The sequence below is a fragment of the Dendropsophus ebraccatus genome, chromosome 9 (assembly GCF_027789765.1).
Source record: "Dendropsophus ebraccatus isolate aDenEbr1 chromosome 9, aDenEbr1.pat, whole genome shotgun sequence".
Classification (NCBI taxonomy): domain Eukaryota; kingdom Metazoa; phylum Chordata; class Amphibia; order Anura; family Hylidae; genus Dendropsophus; species Dendropsophus ebraccatus.
The window spans coordinates 51,303,075-51,320,247 of record NC_091462.1 but is presented as its reverse complement, the minus strand read 5'-3'; the positions used below and the strand labels follow the sequence as shown (position 1 = coordinate 51,320,247).

Here is a 17,173-nt window from a genome sequence, read left to right as displayed (position 1 = left end):
AAAAGAGGAAGGAGGGGGGGACCTGGGAAAAGGCTTTTTACATGCAGATAATGGCAGATTTGGCTAATAAACCCAATTACAAAGTTTCTTAAAATCGCCTGGACTATTGATTTCTGCAAAAAAAAAAAATACGACAGTGACTCTTTAAAGGAGAAGTTCGTGCATTTTGAAAATGTGGCGGCTGGCAGAGGCAAGGGGCTGCATTCAGAACGTTCCTGCAGCTGATACTTCTGTATTGGCTGCAGGAACGTTCTTTTTTTTTACAATTGACTTGTGGGCACTGTCGGGTGTGCCCGCAAATCAATTAACTATTCACTTAAATGTAAAGTGTGGCCTCCGGCCGACTTTCCATTGTGTGAACAGCTATCATTTCCGGACGCTGTTTGGTGGACAGCGTCCAGAAATAATAGGCATTTAAATTATTTTAACGCCTGTTCTAAAGAAATGGGCGTTAAAATAACGATGTTTGCATACAGCAGGTGGCATTGCATTGACTTCAATGCAGTAAAGAACAGATGCTGATTCCATTGCAATCAGCATTCGTTCTTTACTCAAAAATAACGTTGTGTGAACATAGCCTTTTAGTGTAGACTTCTTGGCCTCGTCTTTTTTCAAACTTACTATCTAACCATGTGACCTTAGGAAGAGAATACACAAACAATCTGCACATTGGGATGTTCACATATAGCATACAGTAAAGATTTTTTCCTGCCGATTGTATATTGCAGTCAGTTAATTTATTTGTATTAATTTATTCTTCTATTATTACTGAACAAAGCATAAAATCGGCAAAATCTGGATATTGTTCAAGAACCACCTTTCCCTTGATTATTATTTTAGATGAATGGCCATTTGTCTCGCTTGGGCATCCTATAGATGTCCCAATTTACCCTTGTTCGGCTTAGTGACAAAAGCATTTGTTGGTATAAAAATGAGTAAAATGAATCATTTTAAGCAAAAGTAAAGGATATCAAGTGTCATTTTACTATGTATTTTATCACTTCAATGACAGAACAAAACAACTCCCCACGGCGGCTTACAGAATAGAAACACGTGTTTTACACCACTGTCGCTGATGTTTAAGCATTAACAACTTTTTGATGCATTTGTAATATTATATATTTTTATTGCATTTTTAAAGTTTTACTTTCAAACACATACCTTTAAATAAAAGTTATCCACCATGCGGCCAGAACAAAAAGCAGAGACTAAGAAAAAAAAAAAAACATAAATCAAGAATAAACACAAGAAAATTAAAAAGAAACGTGGGGGAAAAAATAACCACTCCATGAGAGCAGGCAGTCTGTTGAGGAGGAGGAAACCTAAAGCTTCTCACTGCAAAGTGGTATTAATACATAGCCCAGTCTTTTCTGTAAGGAACTCATTTCACAGTCTATATGTTAGGAATGAAATGTTTGCCTCCCATGCATCATCAGTATGTATGCATGTGTTGTGTGTGTGTGTGTATATATACTATACGGACAGCATGTATACCACACAGGAACATACATATATGCATGTATATACACATATGCATATAGAAACATACATATATGTATATTTAGATATATAAATACTTTCCTTCATTGATTTTATCAATCTTGAGGTCCTGTAATTTACTTAAATCATCACTGTAAGTGCAAGATGAATGAAGATATAGTTTTATACTAGTTCTCTTCTAGTCAGATGTCAGTACACTCAAGTGTCAAGGCAAGTTTTCAAGAGAGCAAAACCAAAAACTCTCTGTTCTCCACTCTCCTTGCGGAGAACATTACAAGTAATAAAAGTGATTTTCTCTTGCACATCTGTATTGCTGTTGTCGTGTAAGTCGGTGGTAAGTTTTATTATCTCTGGTCCACCTCAGATAAATTAGCCTTGGCATTCCCGCTGCTTTCCTCGCTCTGTTCTACTGTGTACATTTCCTCCATGCCTTCTTCGCTATCGTTCTCCTCTGATTCAGTCAGAAGCTCCTCGTCTTTGTATTCTGCCACATCCACCGCTATGCCCAGGTGCTCTTTAAGTATTCCATGATGTTTGACGTGGTAGCGCTGGTTCTGGAAAAATTTGATGATGGTATGTTTAGGTAGATCTAGCTGAGCTGACAATGTATGGATGGCTTCTTGGTCTGGGTAGAGGCCCACATCATGAATGAAGCTCTGTAGGATGCCTAGTGCTTCCAATGAGATTTTGGTTCGAGACCTTGGCTTTTTGGTGCAGCTGTCTTCTGATGGAGGTGGGACTGGTGGTGTCTCTTCTTTTGGAGGTGAGCTCTCTTTGGCTTGCTGGGCTTGTTGTCCTAGTAGTACCTGGTAACAGAAGATATTGACATAGTGAACTAAAAATAAATGATAAAATTGCGGTATTTGCTATAAAGCACATTTCATTAATAGCGCATGATGCATTTATCAATTTAAAAAGGTTTTTTTTATAATCAAACCTATTTTCTATCATCTATTAAATTAAAATATTGTTTTTTTTTACCTTTCTGTGGTCTTTCATGCTTTCCATTTGGTTATGAGGCAAAATGTCTGCATTGTTCCCTTCATGTCCCCACTTTCTGTCTAGTGTGCTTCCTGTAATGAACTTCACGTGTCTGCTATACACTCCAGCCGGGAATTCAGCCAACTCTTTCTCCCTCCATGTGGGAGGCTCCTGTAAGTGTATTGGGAGGGTTATAGTCAGGAAAATGTAGTGGGAGGGAGCTAAAGCAGGCTGAATTCCCAGTTAGAGTGTAAAACATAACAGGATATACACTAAACACAATGTGAACACAACAGAGAAGACAGTTTGCATCAGAAAGGCAGAGGGAAAGCATAAGGGATTACAGAAAGGTGAAAAATAACTTAACCAATATAAGATACTGGGTTGAAATTGGTTTCCTCATGGGAAAACTCCTATAAGACACACACTTTTATGCATATACAATAATATATACAGTATATGGTGCTAGCTTTAGCTATTTACCTGATCCTACCTTAGTATTTTTCTGCTGACAAATACCTTGTATGATCTTATTATTATTATTTTTTTTTAACTACTGTTTTCTTTAGAGTCTGAAACCGAGGTATTCCAGTAGAGCAGAGTACATAAAAACCTTCTTGCCAGTGAAGTATTGTACTCATTCTCTGATATAATCAACCACTATTAATAAAACATGTGAGTAGGAAAGAGTATCGGCTTGTTTGCTAAAAGTTGACTACATTAGATAAAGCGTCTCGCCTTCAATCTCTGTGTGTTCAAATATGTTTTGAAGGGGAGAATGGAAACCAGCTGGAACCCATGTGTAAAATATAATGGTCACTGCCTGCAGGGAAGGAAGTGAGATATTGAATGAACGATTTTAGGAAAGTATATAATGTAGTGTATCATTATGGCAGTGATCTGGATTACATGTAATAAGCACTAGTTTAGTGGTATTTTTCTATCAGACAAGGAATTAATAAGGAGCTTGAAGGGGTTACTGACACATTGTGCGACCAAACCCTCCGAGATATTTCCCATTGTTTCAGAGGGGAATGTATGAGTACAGTTCAGGTGACCAAGAATGTGCATGTCCAGCAAAACCAATGTCTGGAAAGCTTTTAGTTTTGTGAGTTCTAAATTGTACTTGGTTTTGGCCAGACATCAATCAGAAATGGCGATTTCCTAACAGATTTTGTCTACAATGACACACGTCACGGTGGTCGTCTGGTAAAATATGCCACTCTCAATAAAAACAGGAACCAGAATCTGTTGTCATTTTTGTGTGTAAGGGAGTTAAAGCCACATAATGGTTTTTTAGGCTGCGTATTTTATGAATAGAGACAAACCAATACACTGAACAATCTGCATAGGGATACTACAGAATGGTAGCTTCGTCTACTCCAAGAACCGTTTGGAGCAACACAGGACGCATGACCTAAATATTTGTTGTCGTAAATATTAAATATTCAAAAAAAATCTGTTGGCGCTATATAAATAAATATTATTTATTTATTTAAAACAATTGCCATTCATAATATTTTAAAGGTTCAGGATTAGGAAAAAAATCTTTTTTTTATTTTTCAAACCATTATTAGGACTACAGCTATCCATAGGTTATGTCTGTTATTGCCGTTCATCCCTATTCACCTGCCTATAAGTAAGCTGTAATACCAAACACAGCCTCTGAACACACATGGCAATGTTACTTGAAGACCCTTTTTCTACTTCTGATATCCACTTTAAGTAAAATTTATAACATGTATATAGAATAGTACATTGAGCACATTGTTCTAAGGCTATGTTCACTATGTAAAACTACGGCCGTATTTCTCGCCGCAGAACTTAGTTTTGCGGGGTGGAACATAGCCTTATTGTCAATTGGATCCCAGCCGGAGCGTACACACATCGTATGCGCTCCGGCCAGGATCCTGTGCGGTGCCGGAAAAAACTGACAGGTCAGTTTTCTGCGTCCGGAATTCAGGGAATTCCGGCCGCAGAAAGACCTTTCAGTTCACACAGTGAAGCAAGCGGCTCTGGCCGCATGCTTCCCTGTGTGCTCTGGGAAGCTCTGATGCGGGCATGCGCTGATGCGCCCGCATCAGAGCTCCGTGGCCGGAGAGACCGGCCAGAGATCGGCCGTTCCGTGACCCCGGCTATGTGCACAGGCTGTATGAGACCGCCCGTTCCGTGACCGGGTCTCTGACGACCGGTCTCTGGCGCGCGCCCGCATCAGAGCTTCCAATAGCACACAGTGAAGCAAGCGGCCAGAGCCGCTCGCTTCACTGTGTGAACTGACAGGTCTTTCTGCGGCCGGAATTCACTGAATTCCGGCTGCAGAAAACTGACCTGTCAGTTTTTTCCGGCGCCGCACAGGATCCCGGCCGGAGCGCATACGATGTGTGTATGCTCCGGCCGGGATCCAATTGACAATAAGGCTATGTTCCACCCCGCAAAACTACGGCCATAGTTCTGCAGCGAGAACTACGGCCCTAGTTTTGCGTAGTGTGAACATAGCCTTTTATTGTAAGACATAATGGATGATATAGCATAAACAGCATAAATATTCCTTGAGTAGGCATTTTTGTGTAAGAGAACTGTACACATGAAAAGTAATAGACTGGGTAATATGCAAATTCTTATGCATGCAGAATAAAGAGGTAGAGGAGCATGGACCCCTTACCAAAGTGATGGAATGCCAGAGGCTTTTCTATGCTAAGTACGGAAAGAGCCTATGCCCAAAGTGAGGCGTTAGCTCCTGCTTTGGGGTTCCCATAAAGTGAATCCCACAATCGGTAAGACTCTCCTTATTTTAATGTGTATCAGTGAAGCCAAGAAGGTCATAGATTTATTAGAACTTGGTACCAGGGGCAAAACCAAACCATATGGTCATTAACCTTTATGAGCTTTTCACCTTTAACTATACATCTGATTGGCAAGTGGCCTATAAGCTACAAAAAGGTTATGTGTATTATGGAGTCTCCCTGCATTTCAATGTTGAAAACCAGTTATACTGCTGGGGGTGCTAAAAAAAATACTTAGATCCCCCTGTGCTTTTCTTCTGCCTGCTTTCGAGATACAAAGTCGGAGCAGGATGGGCCCACCGAGTAAATCACTGGCCAAGATAGGACACCGATTTTGCCAGTGATTGAGTGAGTGGGTCCTGCTCCAACCTCTCATCTCAGAAGTAGACTGAAGAGATGAGCACTGGAGCACCCGAGGGACCCAAACAGGAGCTGAAGTGGAAGCTGTAAGGGAATGGGGTAGCCCTAGAAATTTTTTAACTATTTCTGAATGCTGTAATATCCCTTTAAAACTTCTACAAGTTTGACCATGGAGGAGATCCTGAACCTACAATGTGTGTTACCCTACCGTTAGGGACTTTTTTTTAAACTACCAGTATTGACTCTTTTCTAGGTTTATACTTATCTAAGAATCCATCAATGTCCTTACAGGAAATATGTATTCATTAATTTTTATTATTTACTGTTTTACTGTAACTAAAGCTGTGTATAGATATCTTAAGGCACAGTCACTCCATATACAGTATATATATATATATATATATATATATATATATATATATATATTAATATTACATCTAGATAATTTAAATCAGTAGTTAAACAACTAAATACTGCAAGGGTCATGTACAACTCTAGTCTTTCTTCAAAAGGTTCATGCTGTTATTTTAGTTAGTTTGGCAAGTGAAGTACACATAGAGTAGACATACCCTAGACTGACAAACATAGTGTATGAACCTACATCAGTAGAAGAACCTTTTTTTTTTTTTTAATTTACCATACATGTTAGAACAGAAACAATCATAGCAAACTTCATGTCAATTGCTACATTGAAGAACGTAGAAAGATCCATGTAAGAGCTTGGTTAATCGCAACAATTCTCTAACTTTGGAGGTCAAATACCCATGAGAGTCTGTATATTATTAAATAGAAGTATATATATATATATATTTACAAGGAGAAATTGTTGAGTACAGGTGTTACATTACATTTTTACTTCAGGCAGGTTTAATATTACTTTGCTATTCCTTCTTTCGTTACTATTTCTCCTTGCGGGTTCTATCCGAAGGTAGAAAATAAAACCACCTTCTTCAATATAAAAAGAGCGTGTCAGAGAAAATCAATAGCAGCGTGCAAAATGGTAGGAAGTCAGACATGGAAATATGTGTTCAATTTTATCCAGCCCTAAGTCCACTTTTCCTTTAATATTGTATATATTGCTTATGGCAACTGGTATATTGTAAGAACACAACACCAGTTAATAATTGCTTTTCAACAAGTATATATGAAGTGGAGATGGTGTCAGGATAGATTGCTATTATTGTTTATTAGGGGTTAAAAGTGGACCAGTCTTTTAAAACATGATAAATCTTTGTTATAGCATGGAAAGTAGACCTAAACTACATAGATACTTCTAGAAGGCAAAGACGCAACTGAAAATGTCACTATTAGATTAACAGGATTGTTTGCTATAGTTTAGGTCACACACACATAGGGACTAGGGATGAGCGAACATGTTCGTAATTGTTCAAATGTTTGTCTGAACATGATGCTAATTGTTTGTATTTGCTGATCACAAACAATTTATTAGATAGTCAGAATGGTTATAATGATCATTTTTGAACATACTCGAACTTACGTAATTTACGCTGTGCGTCTGATAATCTGTATGCATGTGCATAACTCTAGACCGGAACGTACGCAATCTGTACACAAATGCGTTTGCAAATACGTAATTTACGCTTTGCACCTGATAATCTATACGCATGTGGGTAGACTGAAACGTACGCTTCTACTGTATGTTCGTTATTTGTTCATGAATGTTCGACAAACATGAACCGATCACGATTATTTTTTTCTATGTTCGTGTTTTAGATCCGAACAGAACATCGGGATGTTCAATCATAACTAATAGGGACATCAGGGGTTTTTTTTGCAAATAAAAGGGTCTTTCCATCTCATAAATTGATGAGATTGTTAGGATATGCCATCAATCAACAATTGGTGGAGGTACCACATCTGGAATCCCCCAACAGCACTGTTTCCCCATTGTTTTCCTGCACAAAGGCCCCTGGCCACAAGTTTTCCAAGGAAAGTGCAGATCAGCTCTATTCCAACAAAAGCAAAAAATTTTATGGCAAATAACAGCCGATATTTTAAACCAATGGCCGTTATCCGTATAATAATGGCTATTGTTTGCCATAAAATGACGGCTGTCCAATAAAAAAAGAAGTCATTTTGACGTTGTGGGAACATAGCCTTGCGATCATAATCAGAGGATGGCTCAAAGTGCTAAGTAAGTAGTGCACCCCCCTTCTTTCTCAGGATCGGTGATACCCAATCGATCACAAAGAGATGGCACATCCTAATAATACATATGCTAGCCCTTAGATGTGTATATCTGCAGGATAATACCAATAGATCATTTTGCTAAAACCAGAATATTTCCATACAGGGTTAGTGTAGCAAACTGAAATTCCGATATTGGTGTATGATAGAAAAATTGTAGGTAAATAAAGCTGAAAATATAAATGGATATAAAATATAATATATATTGTCTTAGTGAAGCCCGGTCACAGGTCTTACATACAGCAGAGACATTACAAGATTAAGGGCAAACAAAGTATGTACTGTATGTGATGTGATGCCAGATTCCTGCCTCTCTGATGCCTACAGCATATTTAAGAGCAAAGATTACAATGGAGAGTCACAAGTATCACAGCCCTGTCATTTGTGTGGTAGAAGTCATTTGGATAAGTGTGGCCTCTGGTTAAAATGCTTTGCTCCTGCTGCCCGCACTGAAACACATATAGTCTAGCTGGTCGACTGGGATGCCTTGCGTCCTGTCATTAGGAGTACAGGCATCTTGGGTACGCGAGCAGCTGGCTTGGTCTTTTACACTGCCACGCTGGTAGTTTTAACACACCGTAATCGTACAAGTGACCAGTGGTGACCTGATGACTTTCACCCTCCGAAAACCACTCGGAGTATGTAATTGAGGGCACTGATATGAACTCTGTGACATGGAGAATGATTCCTGAAATCTGCGGAGGACCTCAATCCGCTAATAAGCCCTTTCACTAAAAAATATGTTTGAAAATGGTCACTGAATGGGTAAAGTCATCAAAATCATCCTAAGCATATTATTTGCTCATGGGAACAAACATACTTTTAAACCATGTTATGCCAGAATGACAAGAGCAAACAGAACAAATATAGCCTTCTATACTATAGTACGGTTTACATATGGTCTACTATATAATTTCTTAAGCAAGCAGTACCGTGTCTCTGAAATCTCCTGAGTTACTGAAGCCACAGAGGTCATGTGTAGAGGATCCTACATTTGACCTCTGGTCCTTTTTTTCTAACTAATACAAAGGACAGGTCTGACCTTAAAAGCATGTAACTAGCTGAGCTCTCCTTCACTCCCCTTGTTCTTGCCTTCACCCTGCAAGCAGCTGTTTCTCAGTGGAGACAGTACCACAACCTGCCCCCATTGCTTCCTGAATGCCTTTGTAGCTTATCGAGATGTAATCTAGGTACACAGTGCAGAAATTAGAAAAACTAAATGCAGAAATTACGGAGGCTAAACACAAACCACACTCTTGGCGCTTGATGTGCATTAACCCTTTGTAAACAGTCTGTATAAGGTCACTGCTAAAGTTAGAATATTAACTTTCTGGAGATTGAGAAGATATGACGATGGCCAGCAAGTTTTACAGCATTGCTTGGTGATATGTGGCTTTTAGCAGATACTTAAAGGGGTTTTCTCCCCAAAATCTTTTTTACACCATGTAATAGACCAACCTTAGCTTTACATATTGATCAAAGCAAGTTATGTGTTTTGGGCGGTTTTGGAGCTTTTTCTGCTTTCTCACCCCCTTTGGAAGCAAAAAAGGAGCTAACCCACCCTTCAAATCGGGGATCACGTGTCATCCATCTATATAATGGGCTGGGTTAGTGATTATAACCCTGCCCACTGAAGAGATGGATGACAGTTTCCTCTGGAAAACAGCCTGCCTGCACAGCTCCACCAGCAGCCCTTCTACCCTCCTTCCTAGCGGCACACAGCTGGCCCGGTCCTGCTCCCTTTCCCTGTCGCCACCCTCCACACACACACACAACATTCATATTTTATTCTTCCAGCAACACCCGCACCATATTTCTGGCGTCTCCTGACAGCCCCTCCCCCAACCCCCACCCGGCGGCATACAAATTTACACTACTGGCCAAATTCGCCCACCCCCCACCCCAACGGCATGCACATATTTCTCATGCATGCCGTTGGGGTGGGGGTGGGGGTGGGGGGTGAATTCTCTGCATGAACCTGGGAATTGCTTAAAGGGAAATTCCAAAAACAACTCTATATAACAATACTGTGATAATGCATGTGCAGAGTTACAGGGGTTAGTCGGTTCACTGGCATTGTGCTGTATGTATTGCAGCAGCCTGTAGTGTGCCAGTGTGCAAAAAGTTTGTGTCTGCTGGCAACCTCACCAAGTAGCTGAAGAAATGGGAATTGCTACTACATCCCTTGTGCATTATACAACCCCTTTCATTATTGGATAAGCACAATGACAAAATTTCCTTAAACAGTACTTGTCCCTGTTTGGTACATCAATACTGCAGTACCTTTTATATAACGTACAGTCACCTGAGGCAGCCAACGTCTTCATTCTTTTAGAAAATGTAACCCTATGCTATGTTCCTTCTCAGTGCACCCTGGCATACAGGGAATGAAAGTGCTGTCATCCTTTTAGTGGGGAGCGCTAATGGTCCTACAGGAAGGTCGCCCTGCAATCTGCTGAAAGGTTCTGATTGAAAATGTTATTGAGCGACTCTGCATCACTCAGCTTCCTGTTTATTATATTTCATAGGTAGGTTAGGTGCCAAGACATTAAACTGCCAATAAACTATTAATACCGATTTCCTTCTGCTCCAGTCTTCATCACCAATGCAAATATAGTCCGGCTAAGAACAGCACAATGGGGATGCAAATCTTAATGCTGACATCAACATTTGCATTATTTGATCTATCTGTCTTTTTTCCTCTTTACTCACTGGAGTATTTCTCATGGAAATATTCTCTGCAAAAAATGTAGCAATGCTGAAGTGAAATATTATATAAGGATTAATGATATTTAGTTAGAAAATTGCAACATATAGCAAAGCACACCTTGGCCATGTGCAGCATTGTGCTGCAATATTCTCGGGGGGGGGGGGGGGGGGGGGGGGACTTGTCCTGAAGCTTCCATTGATTTCAATCTCAATAAAATCAATGAGAAATGGTTTTGTGATATCACACAAAACCACGTCCAGGTTCAGCCTTAAAGGTGTGCGTACTGTGTGACTGCACAGGGTGCATCACCCCAACAATAAAAAGGATGCACCGACCCCTTTAACTATAGGCATATGTAATGACATACTGGTAGTTAGATAGGGTGCCCTGAGTCCACTGACCACTGACTCTCAGCGTTGTGGTCACAAGAGGCTGCTCTGTACCTCCAGGGACGCACAGGCATATCTTCACTGGGTCCAACAGAAAACTTTTGGTGCAGGCAGTTGTATATCAGGCCATCAGCACTGGAAGCTCCAGGATGAGAGAGGGGGCCTTTACTATATGGGGTTGCTGCACAGTGTATACTGTGTGGGGGTACTTTGAGGCCATTATACTTTTTGTGTGGAGCACTTAAGAAGGCAATATACTATGTGGGGAGACTTACAATGGGTCCTAAAAGGGGTCCATGTTGGATGGAGCATATTCTGACACCCTGTCTTGGACCCCAAAACAGTTTTTCCCATTCCTGTATCAGTCAGAGCATTTACTAACAATATAGGGATCCTCTGCATTGGGTATGGCCACTGTGTAACTGCCCAGTGCAGTTACTTTATTTACAATGAATAATATTTATGTATAGACATATCTGTAGCCATTCTTCTGGTGATAAAACATATAGGGCCAGCACGGAAATAATCATATGTATTATTGTAAAAAAATGTATTTATTACAGGGTAAGGCAATTTAATTAAACTCTGTCGAAGAGGCCTGTATTAATGGCTGCACACATAGGAAGTTTAGCAAGCCAAGTTTATTTAGTAAATAGGAGCCTTGCTTTTGCAGACTGAAGCCATTTCGCATCATGATGTGGCCTGTAGCTTTTCCATGCCAAGGAAAACCAGTTATGGTATTAGACGTGATTTTATTTATTGTGGATTTATTAACGTTTCCAAAGCTGCCGGAGGAAAGTCTTCTCTTCTGCTTCCAAAATGAGACTCAGAAGGCGCATAGAGTTTGCTCAATATCTTAGCAAGGAGTGGGGGGAGGACTAACTTGGTTAACCTTTGTCTCCGGGGAGCAGTACAAATATGAAGTTCTTCTGATTCCAAAGAAGTGGTTCATAATACAAAATATTGTTTCAATTAACAATGATAATTAATCAGAGCTACATAAAGAGGATACCTAACAAGTTTAACTAGATAAAAACAACCATAGGGAGGATGGTTATAATAAAACTGAGCCTATGCTATTGACATTATGCCGTGCGAAATGTTGTTTTTCTAGTAAAATATTAACGTAGAATATAGGAAAAACTTTATATGTGATGTCAACAATTCCTTTAAAAGTTGTCTTTGCATCTATGCAAACAGAAAATAAAGTGGTATGACTCTTAAAGACAACCTGTACTTATTTTTATGTTGCCCAAATCTGCCGAGTTATTAGGATAGTCCACAGGGACTTTTCATGTCCCATGAACCTTAAAGAATAATTGTACTAAAAAAGAAGAGAGAGAGGGCTCTGTTACAATGCTGGAAGGGTGGGGAGAAGCCACCAGGGACAAAGGAGAGAGAAGCCACCAGGGACAAAGGAGAGAGAAGCCACCAGGGACAAAGGAGAGAGAGAGCTCTGTTACAATGCTGGTAGGGTGGGGAGAAGCCACCAGGGACAAAGGAGAGAGAGAGCTCTGTTACAATGCTGGTAGGGTGGGGAGAAGCCACCAGGGACAAAGGAGAGAGAAGCCATGAGGGGCAAAGGAGAGAGAGAGAGCTCTGTTACAATGCTGGTAGGGTGGGGAGAAGCCACCAGGGACAAAGGAGAGAGAGCTCTATTACAATGCTGGTAGGGTGGGGAGAAGCCACCAGGGCCTCCATGATGGTAAAGGCAGCATGATGGTATGTTTCCTGTAAATGGGTTGCAAATCAAGACCAATCTGCACATACATTGATCAGCCATAATATTACATTAATTAATATAACATTAAGAACGACACCATTTATATAGAGTAGAGGTAGGGAACCTTGGCTCTCCAGCTGTGGGAGTAGTAGTTTTGCAACAGCTAAAGAGCCAAGGTTCCCTACCCGTTATAAAAGTTTTGGTACTATTGAGCAAGATACCAAATGGTATTGATATCTCATAGCCATATACACATATCTAAATTGTTCACTTTGGCTATTTGTTTTTCAGTCAAACTTGTATACTTTCCATATGAAATTGTTTTTATACATTACTTTAAAGTAATGGTTTTATTTTAATGTGATGTAATGATCGTGTATTATAAACTATCACATAGATCAGTCACCAGTGTCTTTACTCAGGGGTATTACATTATGATTTTCATGTTGGGCTTCATCATTAGGCTTTGCGCCTTCTTTACTTCATCTCAATGTATATATTAAGACTATATGGAAATGCTAGGTGTAACTTATGATATTTGGTGACAGACTGGGGACATATGGAAAATACATTGCAGATAGAAGCTTAGTGGCTATATACAAAGCAGCAATGTGCAATGTGCGTGTTAGCACTTTCATCTATCATAAAGCAGAATATGCGTTACAGCAAGTCACACCTGCATGAAAGCCTTTACACATAAAGACACCATGTATTAGGTTTCACATTTGTTGGCCTTTCATGACCTGTTTGTAGTAAAACCTTCATGTAGAATCGTTCAGGGGTATAAAGTATTTTACATCTGCAATGTTGGGGGTGGGGGGAGGGTGGTTGATTGATGGTACGAATTAAGGCAGGTGTACCCCTTCAAGGCACTGGGTGCTGCGGTGGAATAACTGGGATGTCTCACAATTAGAAGCAGGATTTGGTACTGAGTTTTCCCATTGTATCCCAATAGTAGTTCATGGGGGATTATCCCAGAGCAATACTGTAACTTGGAAAAAATTTTGAAATATCACACAGACAGGTCAAAAGTTTTGATTGGTTGGGGTCTGAGTGCTGAGACCCCTACTGATCTCTAGATATATCCGGGAGAAGCACACAACTGTACTCTTCACTTCCTGACTCTCTCCCTGATCCGACAACATTGAATGAGATTGAGTTGTGAGGCAGGGAGTGACATGAACAGCTGTCCACTTCATCAAGATATATCTGGCAATTGGTGGCGATCTGAATACCCAGATGCTGACGATCAAAGTTTTTATTACATGCATGGGCAGATTAACTTTACCCTGGGCCCCAGGCTGTTGATGCCATGATGCCCTGATTTGTACAAAATTGCTTTAAGAAAGCAGCATTTTTTGCAAATCATGGCAGAACTGTAGCCAGGAGACAATTCACTACCGAAAGTATAAGTCCTTTTGGATGGCCATGGGCCCCCCAGGAGCTCAGGCCCCGGGCTTCCGCTTGAAACGGACCTATTATAATCCACTACTGATTACATGATAATAACTCTTTAAGCTGTGTACTAACATTATACAACTACTGTATATCTTGATGGAAAAATACATGTATTATTTTATGTATTCTCTTTTTTAAAGGGAACCAATCACGCCGAAATTGCCCCCATTGATAAGGAAGCGTGCTGGTACATCAGCCAGCACGCTTCCCAAACATCCCCCTGTCCCCTCCGTCCCCTCTTTTGTTAGCCCGTAATCTTACTTTTGCGATGTCCCGCGCCGTATGCTAATCAGCCCTAAGTAGTCCGGGTGGGCTGAACTAGTCAAGGTGGGCTGTACTAGTCACGGGCCTGGGCGCTGTAATCACGCCCAGAGGGGCGTGATTCAAAGACCTTCGCTCCACCGACGTCATCTCTGGCCCGCGTTCACGTCGGCGGCGCGCCGCGTCTTTCGCATGCCGCGCATGCGCAGTACGGCGGGAGAAGACGCTGACGTACTGCGCGTGCGCGGCGTGCGGAAGACGTTAGCGGCGCTTGCGTTCCAACGCCGACGTCTTCCGCACGCCGCGCACGCACAGTACGTCAGCGTCTTCTCCCGCCGTACTGCGCATGCGCGGCATGCGAAAGACGCGGCGCGCCGCCGACGTGAACGCGGGCCAGAGATGACGTCGGTGGAGCGAAGGTCTTTGAATCACGCCCCTCTGGGCGTGATTACAGCGCCCAGGCCCGTGACTAGTACAGCCCACCTTGACTAGTTCAGCCCACCCGGACTACTTAGGGCTGATTAGCATACGGCGCGGGACATCACAAAAGTAAGATTACGGGCTAACAAAAGAGGGGACGGAGGGGACAGGGGGATGTTTGGGAAGCGTGCTGGCTGATGTACCAGCACGCTTCCTTATCAATGGGGGCAATTTCGGCGTGATTGGTTCCCTTTAATGCTCATGTCCACTATGTTACTAAGTTTAATTCAATTCAAAGTGTTGAGTCTTGCAAGTTTTGATAAAATGGATGTCGAGTTTTATAGGTCGCTTTACATTTATCATATTATCCGGAAATGCTGGAAGCCTAAAAAATAGCTTCCACCATATGCTGCACCCCTGCGTCCTAAGCCCAATGGCATGCTTCATTGCTGCCCCAATACCTAGGATACAAAGTGCATGAAGTGGATCATACTTATGTTAAAATCCCTTAGAGGGATACTATTAGCAGCTTAACAGAATCTGATATATCCCTATAGCGCACAGGACACTGATGATTAAGGTAAGTTTTCATGCTATTAAAGGGGTAGTGCAGCGGAAAAAAAATTATTCACAGAATAACACACGTTACAAAGTTATACAATTTTGTAATGTATGTTATGTCTGTGAATCGCCCCCTTGCACGTGTCCTTCCACCCCTGCCCGTGTACCTGGAAGTGTGGTGCGCTATACATACCTGATCCGTGTCGAGCCCGTCCGCCATCTTGTGCCAAACGTCATCTTCGGACGGACGGCCGAATCGCTGCCGCCATCCCCCCTCCGCCGCGTCATAACTGTGCTCAGCCGCGATTGGCTGAGCACAGCACAGCACTTTGTAATGTGTGTTATTCTGTGAATAATTTTTTTTAGTGCCGCACTACCCCTTTAAGACTTTAATCTCTTTGTTATGCCTATGGGGACTATCACTCACAGTGCACCAATTCACCCTGTCGGCCCACCCTCTGCCGGCCAGGGACAGATAGGTGCACGGAAGGGGATAGTGTAATTAGCACAGAGATTAAACTCTTAGCACAGAAACGACACAGAGGTTGAAGGTAAGAAACTTGCCTTTATCTTTAGCTCACAGTGTGCAATAGGGACATATCGGGAGGTTAGATTCTTTTAACTTGCTGATAGTTTGCTTTTAAAGGGTATTCTAGGAAGTACTCTAGGAAGTCTAAATGGTTCTACTCAGGCTGATGTAAAAAAGAAAAAACTACACTTACCTTCCTTATGCTGCCACTGCCAACATTCTCATGAAGCCTAGTCCCTCTTTGCATGATTTCCTGGGGTTACCATGAAGGGCTGCATACAATTCCCCATGCTTACCCCAACTCCATGAAGTGCTGTGCAGTAGGACTGGGCTCAATGAAAGTAGTGGCAGGAAAGTAGGGAAGGTAAGTATATTTTTTTCTTTGAAGGGGGAGGTATATAAATTTTACAGCAGTTTGCATTAAATGTTCTAGAAAAAAAGGTCCAATTAACAGGTGAAATCGTACACAAAAACACACCTCTGATACGACACCCTCAAATAAGAACGTTGTGACAACAGATTCCCTTTAAATATACGAGTACCCTTAACATGTACAAGTATGGGTTCAACACATCATACAGAGGGCTTTACTGCTAGAGGTAATAGAGATTACAGGTAATATTTCCAAATAAAGTTAACTGTGTTGAGCTATGCATTCATACAGCCAGGAATAAGGGGACTTTCTGCAACAACAAAAAAAAAACTTCTTTTGCATAAGCCAAGTTCCTACCTCATGGTTGGCTTTACAGAGTCATAAATAGTGGCTTTTAAGCTTCTAATACATTATCTAACATGTAAATGGCTGTGTGCTTATTAAAGTCATGTGTCCCATTAGTTCGGTGAATGCAGCTTTTGTATTTGTATATATCTTTTATTGGTGGGAGCTCCACTGCTCTGCGTGTTTTTGCCAAACAAGTTATTAGATTCATTTCTTTGTCTAAAAGGGAAATAAAGAGGAGCATGATATCTGTAAAAGTGCATGCTGTGTAAATGAGATATTTATGGTATATAATTGACCCTTGAAAGGTTACCAGGAACTGCTCTGTAATAACACTGGGATTTTTTTCTCTCCATCTATACTGTAGTTTAACTCATTATGGACCAAATTTGTGTTTATCACTTTGCTTGTGGCTCATAAGTAAATGCAGGTTCATCTACAGGTATAGTCTATAGTCTATATACAATGTATGGCTAAGTTCACACTATGAGATTGCCAATTGTCGTCAAAAAGACGTCTAATATTTGCTAATGACTGCCCTATATAGTGATCATGAACATTATAAACAGCCA

At 41.2% G+C, this 17,173-nt stretch overlaps 1 protein-coding gene across 4 annotated transcripts in view; it reads right to left on the bottom strand.

Annotated features, from left to right (window-relative positions):
* Nucleotides 1-1,002: 1,002 nt before the first annotated feature.
* Nucleotides 1,003-17,173, bottom strand: part of SATB2 (SATB homeobox 2) — a 166,475-nt gene continuing 150,304 nt past the window's right edge. For 3 of the 4 annotated variants that reach the window (XM_069983271.1, XM_069983270.1, XM_069983273.1), the window contains 2 exons: nucleotides 2,482-2,652; nucleotides 1,003-2,306 (listed from right to left, as the gene is read on the bottom strand). In XM_069983271.1, the coding sequence (XP_069839372.1) occupies nucleotides 1,845-2,306; nucleotides 2,482-2,652 (633 nt within the window). In that variant the 3' untranslated portion in view covers nucleotides 1,003-1,844. The remainder of the gene's footprint in view (nucleotides 2,307-2,481; nucleotides 2,653-17,173) is intronic. The other variant, XM_069983272.1, reaches the window with a different exon arrangement.